This window comes from Bicyclus anynana, chromosome 23 (genome assembly GCF_947172395.1).
Source record: "Bicyclus anynana chromosome 23, ilBicAnyn1.1, whole genome shotgun sequence".
In the NCBI taxonomy this organism is placed as follows: domain Eukaryota; kingdom Metazoa; phylum Arthropoda; class Insecta; order Lepidoptera; family Nymphalidae; genus Bicyclus; species Bicyclus anynana.
This window is the reverse complement of record NC_069105.1, coordinates 2,786,505-2,796,549: the sequence shown is the minus strand read 5'-3', so window position 1 is coordinate 2,796,549 and position 10,045 is coordinate 2,786,505. Positions and strand designations below refer to the sequence as shown.

At 36.6% G+C, this 10,045-nt stretch overlaps 1 protein-coding gene across 1 annotated transcript; it reads right to left on the bottom strand.

Annotated features, from left to right (window-relative positions):
- Positions 1 to 435: 435 nt before the first annotated feature.
- LOC112057096 (ommochrome-binding protein-like) lies at positions 436 to 8,162 on the bottom strand. Its single transcript, XM_024097587.2, has 2 exons — positions 8,052 to 8,162; positions 436 to 2,492 (listed from the first exon to the last, which is right to left on the bottom strand). Exon 2 carries the CDS (start codon positions 2,482 to 2,484, stop codon positions 1,567 to 1,569), a length of 918 nt encoding a protein of 305 aa, XP_023953355.1. The 5' UTR covers positions 2,485 to 2,492; positions 8,052 to 8,162; the 3' UTR covers positions 436 to 1,566.
- Between the last annotated feature and the right edge of the window lie 1,883 nt (positions 8,163 to 10,045).

The following is a 10,045-nucleotide window of genomic DNA, read 5'->3' as shown; positions in this document are numbered from 1 at the left end:
ACAGTTCAGACCTTTTGAAAAAAGATCTCCGAGGACGGAGGTTTTCAAATGACGAGGAAATGAAGGCGATCGTCAATGAACATTTAACCCGGTCAATATCCCGGATATTTTTGACCGGGTTAAAACCCTTTTTAATAAGAAGGTGAATTATATTGAAAAATATTTTTTTATTACATTTCTATCAGCATTTTTAATACATCTCAAAACTTTTTAGCCGACCTCGGTATGTATGTATCAAGTCAGAATCATAATATCTTCACTTCACCAGAATCAGTATCTACTAGGTGACTCAATTGATCAATTTGAATGAATGAATGAATGAATGAAAATGAATTCAAGATTAAAAGGCACTAACTCAAAAGGCTTGTGCGTTCGGTTTTTCTTGAAATGGTTCAAATCACCATCGCGCTTGGCTGAGAAACGTAAATAAAACACTGTAATTTTTATTTTTATTTTCTTAAAAACGTTCAAACATTCAGTAATACCTTTATAACAAACAAAATAAAATAATCTTACTCTAAATAATATTAATTAAATACAACATTTTAAATCGATAAACTTAACATTGCAAGCTTCGTCTAGTAACATGCTCACTGGATCCTGGAATAAGTCAGGTGCAGAGTGGCTCCAATGAGTTAGAACCCTTAGTTCCATACACGATAGCGCTGAGCCAAGCAACATGTTACTAAACATTTAGTTTATTAATTAATTATTCGATTCTGCTGCAAATCACTAATTAAAATAAAACGCCGTAATTATTTTATATTTAACATACACGAGACATATTTGACAAGATTTTCAAAATGTAATTCAGACCAGGCGGAGGATATTTTTTTTTGTTCTTAAGAAGTTAGCCCTTGACTACAATCTCACCTGATGGTAAGTGATGATGCATTATATAATGATGAACTTCCGCAAAGTAACGCCTGCTTCTATCCAATAGTGATGATGCAATCTAAGATGGAAGCGGGCCAACTTGTTAGGAGTAGGATGAAAATCTTCACACCTCTCGCTTTCTACACAACATCCTACTTACTATCTATCTTTGCCGGAAGGGTGATAACTAGCCCCGACCGAAGCCTGCCACCAGCCAGACCTGGTCTAATATTTTTCTGTCATTTAAAAAGTTCTTATTTATCACTAGTGGACGTCTGCGACTGCCACCACGAGAAATTCAGTATTTAGAGGTAAAAAGTAGCCAATATGTAGCTCAACAACCTCCGCTATCTTCCTGTGAAAGTCCCATTAAGGTTCTGCTGTTACATACTTTAGCCCGGACAAACAGACTGACAGACAGACAAAAATTTCAAAATCGTTATAAGTATTATTCCTATAGAGTCATACAAGTGCTTCTCCTGATCTGCTTCGTAAGGATCACACGAATCTACCGTAAAGCATCCGATATGTGCTATGCAGATATGTGAACTCACTTGTATTTACTTTTAAAGGGGTTATGTGTTAAATTGTAAAAAAAAATCTTGTCAATCTAGTCAAACTTTAACTATAAAACTAAAATTGGCGTCAATTTGCCTTAATAAAACAAAACACGGCGAAGTACGTCGTTAATTAACAAACTTTAGCCGTCGTTTCTATTAGCCTGAACAAACTCTTGCCTGCAGTGAACAGAAAATTATTATCCTTGTCAAAAGTTAACGCTCCAATCGACGGTATATGAGCCACCTTAACAATCCTGGACTCGCCTAACTTGGGCTCTATAACAACTCTGTAAAGACTGTCTATCCACCAAGCATAGACAACATCTTGATTATCTATAACTAGTCCTCTAAAAAACGCATTCTTCGACAGCCACATAGTTTCCTCACCTCGCTTAACGAACAGTCCGTAAAAACTCAGAAAAACTATGACATTATATTTGTTAATAACGAACATTTTGACTGGCATAAAGTCGATCAGAATATCAAAAGTATCGCCTTTCTTTCTGACTACCTTAAACTCTCCGTATCTGACAAAATAAAGGTTTCCCTTATAAAACAAATTCATAACAGTGTCACCGCGTGAACTGTACGGGGCTACTCTGTCCAATTTTGTATCCAAAACGTAGACACCATCGCTTCCACCCAAATAAACTATAGCATTGTCTTGGTCAAGATCAAATGTGCCAAAATTCATAACTTTTTTCCCTCCAGATACACTAATAACGCTTCCATTGGCTGGATCATCTAGATTAGTGAATCCAATCTTGTAATACTCCTCATCCTCTATTTTAGGCTCGAAGCTATAATATATAATGTTGGTAGATCTCATAACACTTAGTTTGCTGATGACTATATTGTTTCTGAACGGAGCATCAATGTCGAAAAGGTATGAAATGTTGTAACAGGTGGTATTGACTTTGATGCAAGTTGTACACTCACTCTCGAGTTCAGATTTGACGAGCAATGTCTCGAAGTCATTGTTTGTACTTGTTTCTATTTCGTTCGATGTCACTGCCGCTATGTAGATGAATAGTACGATGCAAAGCATTGTGGTATCTGGAAAGAAGAAAATTCAATCTATACTAATATTATAGAGCTGAAGAGTTTGTTTGTTTGAACGCGCTAATCTCAGGAACTACTGGTCCAATTTGAAAAATTCTTTCAGTGTTAGATAGCCCATTTATCGCTATAGGCTATATATTATTTCCGTACTCTTACGGGATCAGGAACCACGCGGGTGAAACCGCGTGGCGTCAGTTAGTGAAATATAAAATCTAATGTTCTTCTTCTAAATATACAAAAGTGAAAGATATACGCAGTGGTATTCGTGGTGGATTTACGTGGAGGTGCTGAGTTCAATTCCCGGTTGGGTCGATTGAGGTTTTCTTAATTGGTCGAAGTCTGGCTGGTGGGAGACTTCGGCCGTGGCTAGCTACCCTACCAACAAAAACGTACCACCAGGTGTTTCGGTTACACGATGTCGTGTAGAGACCGAAAGGGGTGTGAATTTCCTACTCCTAACAAGTTAGCCCGCTTCCATCATAGACTGCATCATCACTTACTATAAGGTGAGATTGTAGTCAAGGGCTAACTTGTAGAGAATGAAAAATACTCGAAATCTGGAAAACCCTTAACGTACTAAGTTGAAATTCGACAGGCAGGTAATGTACAGTTAGTAGATATATAAGAACGAATTTTTGCCATGCCAATCGATCGGATCTGTCATTCCCATACATTTTGTTAGTTTTCAAAGCATTAGCGTTTGTAGAAAGATAATCGCCGTGCCACATGGCTACAGACTCTGGGACCTCACAACCTGTACCAATGCAATATCCTAATACCACATGTAGTAAATCCATAGTATCAAACCCAACTTAAATTGTAATTTTTTTACTAAATCTGACGAGTTTAAATCCATTTTACACATTCGTAAATTATTTAACCGTTGATCGCTGAAATCGTTTAAAATACTCATAGGCAGGTAGTGTTAAATTCAAAATACAGGGTGCTCGGGAGGATTTGCCATAATTCCTGTGGTGATGATGAGTCCACTTACTACAGTTTATTTTAATTTTAATCGTTTTGAACCCATATTCGGCTCACTGCTGAGCCCGAGTCTCCTCTCAGAATGAGAGGGGTTAGGTATTAGTCTACCACGCAGGCCCAATGCGGATTGGCAGACTTCTCACACGCAGAGAATTAAGAAAATTCTCTGGTATGCAGGTTTCCTCACGATGTTTTCCTTCACCGTTTGGGACACGTGATATTTAATTTCTTAAAATGCACACAACTGAAAAGTTGGAGGTGCATGCCCCGGACCGGATGTGAACCCACACGCTCCGGAAACGGAGGCAGAGATCATATCCACTGGGCTATCACGGCTCAATAATTAACGGCTTAATTTTAATATGTAACACTAATGGGAATCCACTGGGTCCCAAGATACAGTTACAGCTAGTTTGGGAGACAAGCATCTACTCTTTTATTTTATTAGAAATTTGTTACTGTGTGTTTAATAAATAAATTTTATTTATTATTATTTTATTACTTATAGGAACTGCATAACTAATATTTTTTAACTAAAAAATAAAAACTTATTATACTTTCATACAAAGTAATTCAAATAATTCCGACTATGTATATAGAGATCGCTACTAAGCGATAAGGCCGCCTTTTGTATTCTACTTTTTCTTATGTTTCTGTTTGTACTTTGTGTACTGTTTGTACTTTTTCTTATGTTATGTTTCTGTCTTTATTGTGGTGTACAAATAAAGAGTATTAAACATGTATGTAACGTGACATACGCCTTTATCTATCCTTACTTTTTAAATATTAAAGTTTGGCTACGTCATAATTATGCGTAAAAAAGACACATTTCTAGATCTATTTACAACAGAAATATTATTTACACCGAAAATATTAATTTTGGATCACATTTTCTTTGAACTTTTTAAATTAATTTTCAGTAAAGAATATAATCCCAGAGTTATGGGAAATACTTCCTAACACCCTGTATAACGAAATAATACGAGCACATAGTGTACAGACGGACAGATTACATCCGATTTTAGAACTTGTATACAATTTCCCACGGAGCTTTCATGAAAATCCGATTGAACAGACTCGAGCGATTCCCGAGAAATAACTGTTCAAATGGAAATATGCGTTTGTAGTAGGAAAACTTTTATAGAATTATGACCATAATACAAACTGGAAAATCGCAAACATAAAGTTCTTAAGAAAGTTCTAAAGAGTTCGTAACAAAAGGTTTTAGCCATATCGAATAGTTTAATCAATAAATAAATAAAACTTAAATGTCCGTCATTGTTAAAATAATTGTTTTTTTCAAGCTCTTATAATTATTTATTATTATTATCAACCAATATTCGACTCACTATTGAGGGGACTCGTGCTCAATAGTGAATTCTCTTTCTCAGAATGAGAGGGGTTAGGCCTAATTCCACCACGCTGGCCCAATGCGGATTGGCAGACTTCACACACGCAGGTTTCCTCACGATGTTTTTCCTTCACCGTTTGAGACAAGTGATATTTAATTTCTTAAAATGCACACAACTGAAAAGTTGGAGGTGCATGCCCCGGACCGGATTCAAGCCCACACCCTCCAGAATCGGAGGCAGAGGTCATATCCACTGGGCTATCAGTTAGTCAAGGGCTAACTTGTAAAGAATAAAAAAAAGCATTTGAAAACAAATAACAATTTCGAAATCAATAACCATACATTGTAAATGTGTTAGTAGTAGAAATTAGTTAGAAACCAAATTCCAAACTTAATTTTGAACCCTTTGGATAAGTCGTTACATTTAGGCTTATCTGGCTTTACCTCGGGTACTTAAAAACCGATGTCATTGTACTAGAGTGTCACCAAACGAGGGCATGTCACTGCCAGACCTCCCTCATTCTACAAAAGCTGAAAGATTGCCCATTCTCCTACTATAATAGGTAGCATCACCGGCAAGTACGATAGATAACCACTTAAACGCTCATGATGTCAACCAGATATATAGACAAACGCCCCGATAAGCCCCGCCCCTTAATAATCGCCAAAAATCCGCAAAAATTAACAAGTTTCGACAGATGCCTACCTACTAAAAACGTTACGACGACTTAAGTATCGCACGTGTTTGAAAATAAAATACCACGTCGTGCAAGGGAGAATATCTATAGAGAATAACTTTACCGCTGTATTTAAACCGCCAAAAAATATCAACTTTTAATCTTCGCGCAGTAGCGTTCGTTTATGGCGTTTTTAAAGCAATTTAAGGATTTATTTTTTGTATAATGCTTCTCTGTCTACGATTTATTTGTATTTTTAACTTGTGTCATAATGGCATTGGCAATATTACATGACAGTGACAGCTTACACCGGATATGAATTCAATTAAAGGTGGTTTTATTGGATGTTTTAAACACTTTTACTGTATTGTCTATGTTTAATTTGTAGACAAGGAAAAAAGAAAATATTTATCTAATTAATGGGGTTTTCAAAAAATTCTGAAAACTATTTTCTCAACAGCAATTTGTATCTTCTATCTGTAAAAAATACTATCGATCTGCTTGTAAATTATAAATAATAAAGCACCATTTTGGGACATGACCTATCTGTAGATCCCTATCGTACTTAACTTTTATATTTTATAAATGGGGTAGGTCTGGCAATCTCAGGCTCCTTCTTACGAACTTCCTACCCATGGTCATAACAGGGTATTGTGCCTTCTTATCCAGGGGTCGTATTAGAGGTAGAGGTGGATGAGACCTTTTACACCGAAATGTATATTAACTTTGTTGTTTAAATAGTCTGTTCTTCGAATATGACTTCGTACTGTTATTAGATTACTAGCAGACGCCCGCGACTTTGTCTGCGATAAGTGTGTGTAGGCTTTCAATATTATATTTTGAGGGCCTCCGTGGCGCAGTGGTATGCGCAGACGGAGGTCCTGGGTTAGATCCCCGGCTGGACCGATTGACGTTTTCTTAATTGTTCCAGGTTTGGCTGGTGGGAGGCTTCGGCCATGGCTAGTTACCCTACCAGAAAAGACGTACCGCCATGCGATGTAGCATTCCGGTACGGTGTCGTGTAGAAACCGGGTGTAGATTTTCATCCTCCTCCTGATAAGTTAGCCAGCTTCCATCTTAGTTTCATCACTTACCATCAGGTGAGATTGTTGTCAAGGGCTAACTTGTAGAGAATAAAAAAAATATTTTTTTATAAAATTAATGATAATTCGATAACTAGAAATATGTATGGGAATGACATTTGCTTTTGACACTTCACGTGATCAAGATCTGTCATCGTTTTTCCAGTTTTCGAAGCGTTAGCGATCGTAGAAAGAGAATCGACATGCCACGTGACTAGGGGGGCAGATCTAGTAAACAAGTAGGTACTTCTTCGATTGCTATTATTAATATTTATGCGATTTTAAGTGACAAGACAGAGTCGATAGTTCAACTTGTTCTTCGTCATAGAAATAATAAAACTAATCTGAATGGTGATGTTAATAGTGTGATTATGCCCTTAATTATAAAGCATGCCATTCCCACATAACGTAAAAGTAAAATCGTGTTTGAACGAAATAAAAATAACTAGCTAGATCAATACATGCAGTATTATATTACTTAGTTTGTAGGTTGCCATGTTTAAAAAACACTTTATAATTCTAAAGCCCGCCATCCCGTATTGGAGCGGCGTGGTGGTTGTAAGGTCAAAATCCCTCTCCTATCCTATAAGGAGAGAAGCCCTGAATTTGACCATTTAAATAGCTTCAAATAATTAATATTTATTACAAGCGGACGTCCGTAACTTTGTATGCAATGTTTGTATTTTGACGGCCTCCGTGACGCAGTGGTATGCGCGGTGGATTTACAAAACGGAGGTCCTGGGTTCAATCCCCAGCTGTTCAGATTGAGATTTTCTTAATTGGTCCAGGTCTGGCTGGTGGGAGGCTTCGGCCGTGGCTAGTTACCACCCTACCGGCAAAGACGTACCGTCAAGCGATTTAGCGTTCCGGTATGATGTCGTGTAGAAACCGAAAGGAGTGTGGATTTTCATACTCCTCCTAACAAGTTAGCCCGCTTCCATCTTAGACTGCATCATCACTTACCATCAGGTGAGATTGTAGTCAAGGGCCAACTTGTCAAGAATAAAAAAAAAAAAAAATGCAAAAAACTGGATCTAAACTATTTGTTTTCGTGAGAATTTATAGTAGTTATATATAGTAAGTTATCCATAAGATATATGTAGTTACGAGACTTTGTAGATCTATAGAAGAAGAATGTTCTACCATGCTTTGTTTTGTTATATTTCTAAGACAACGTTTCCGACGAAAACTCGAAGATGACATGACTTTTTCCGACATTTCCAACAAATAAATAAAGTTATATTTCCACCAATTTACATTTACATAAAATCTTAATAAAGTATATACCGAAATCTTTCTCAAAAACCACTTTATCTATTGGTGAAAACCGCTGAAATCTTGATTTCTTTGATCTTGAAATCATATTGTGTTCGCGGACAGACAAATAGACAAGGCTTTGAAGTCCTCCCCATGTCGTTTATAATTATTATGTTTAATAGATTTAAAAATATATACCAACCGGGTAGTAAGCACGCTACAGTCACATCGTCTGTCACACAGCACACCTGACGTCAAGTGACGTCAACACAGCACGACGGTACCACCGCCACTGGACCCGTCGCAGGACCTCGTACACTACGCTACTACTTGGACTTACTAGTTGATGAAGGGTCACAACACACTGGCGACTTGTAAAAACGACAAAAAGTTGCAGCATTTTTTTACATTATGTAAGCTTGGCTGCAATCATGCTTGACAGTAAGCGATGATGCAGCCAATGGTGGAACGCGGACTTGAAAAGAATTGAATTCTTTTATTCATTAACTGTTATCTCATATCTCACCAATGTTACTAGACGAATAAGCATTACATGGATTGTCCGTGCGGATGCACGTGGCACGGGCCCATCGCGTGGCAGAGAAATATCCGGGCAGAATCCTGGACTTGTGACCAACGCATGATTCCAAAACAGTCAGTCAGCCAGTAACTGACAGTCGAACAGTCAGTCAGTAACTCAGTGTCATCTAGTAAACGTATAAAATAGCATTAGACAGGTGTGACTTTAATATGAAGTAGAATATTTTAAAAAATGTGACCTGCAATGCGTTTTTCCTTTTGGCGTTTGGTTTCATTGCCGGAATACTGTGTTTTAGTTCTACCTTCAGTAGATTTGTCCACCAATTAGGAGATCTCCCTCTAAACTCAAAATCTGTTAGATTTCTTAACTTATTTAAATGTTTTGATTTGATGCATGCTTTTAACGAACCTACTAGGATAACCGCAACTTCAGGTACCTGTCTGGATAATATATTTTATAATTGTGTGCTTGAGAGAAAGAAGATAATAAATAAATTAAGCTCTGATCATAGTGGTCAAATAATTACTATCTTAAATAATAAAACCAAAGCAATCAATGGGTAAAGTGTAGGCCAATAACTGAAAGTAAATTAAAGCGATTCAAAAACACAATTATTTCTAAAATTCCAAGTCTTGCATTTGAAAATAATCATCCAGACATGCTCTTTGGTACACTTTTCAAGACAATAGACAGAGAGTTTAGTAAAATTTTTAACTTTAAACGCATTAATGCTAGCCAAAAATTAAAGTTTAGCGAATGGGCTACTGTAGGCATTTACAAAAGTAGAGACAAACTGTACGAGTTGTACGAGGAAAAACAATATACTCAAACGCGAACTTATTTAGATTATGTCAAAAGTTACTCAAAAATTTTCAAACGTGTTTGTATTCTTGCGAAATCGTTACACATCAAACAGAAAATAATTGAGTCTGAGAACAAGATACAAACCACCTGGAATATAATTAATAGAGAATCAGGAAAAATCAAACCGCGGGATATCAGTTTTGAATTAATTGTCAATGACAAAAAGGTAAACACTGATATCGAGGTTGTTAATGCCTTTGAAGATTTTTTCCAGAATGTTCCTATCTTGTTAACTGATTCACTAGATTCGTCTGCTACGGAAGCCCAGAGACTATTAAGAGGCAATGTTAAAGAGTGCAACGTTCTTTTTGAATTTCACCACATAACTGTATCAGACATTAAAAAATCTTTCAATTTGTTAAAATTAAAAAGAACCGGAGATCTGTGGGGCATGTCAGTGAAAGTAATATCTAATATAATTGATGTAATTGCTCCCCACTTAGCCATTATTTTTAATGAATGTGTGGACTTAGGTATTTTTCCGAACCTAATGAAGCATGGCAAATTGATACCACTTTTTAAATCAGGAGACAAATCAGATCTTAATAATTATAGACCGATTACAATATTGCCAACACTTAGCAAGGTCTTTGAAAAAATCATATTAAATCAACTTTTATGTCATTTTAATTTAAATAACTTGTTTCATCCTGAACAGTATGGTTTTACAAAAGGTCGCAATACAACTGATGCAGGGGCTAAACTTTTAAAACATATTTATGAAGCATGGGAAGGTTCTAAGAATGCTATTGGTGTGTTCTGTGATCTGTCCAAGGCGTTCGATTGTGTTG

Coding starts and splice junctions, on each gene's coding strand:
- LOC112057096 (XM_024097587.2), bottom strand. CDS start 2,484: ATGCTTTGCATCGTACTATTCATCTACATAGCGGCAGTGACATCGAAC.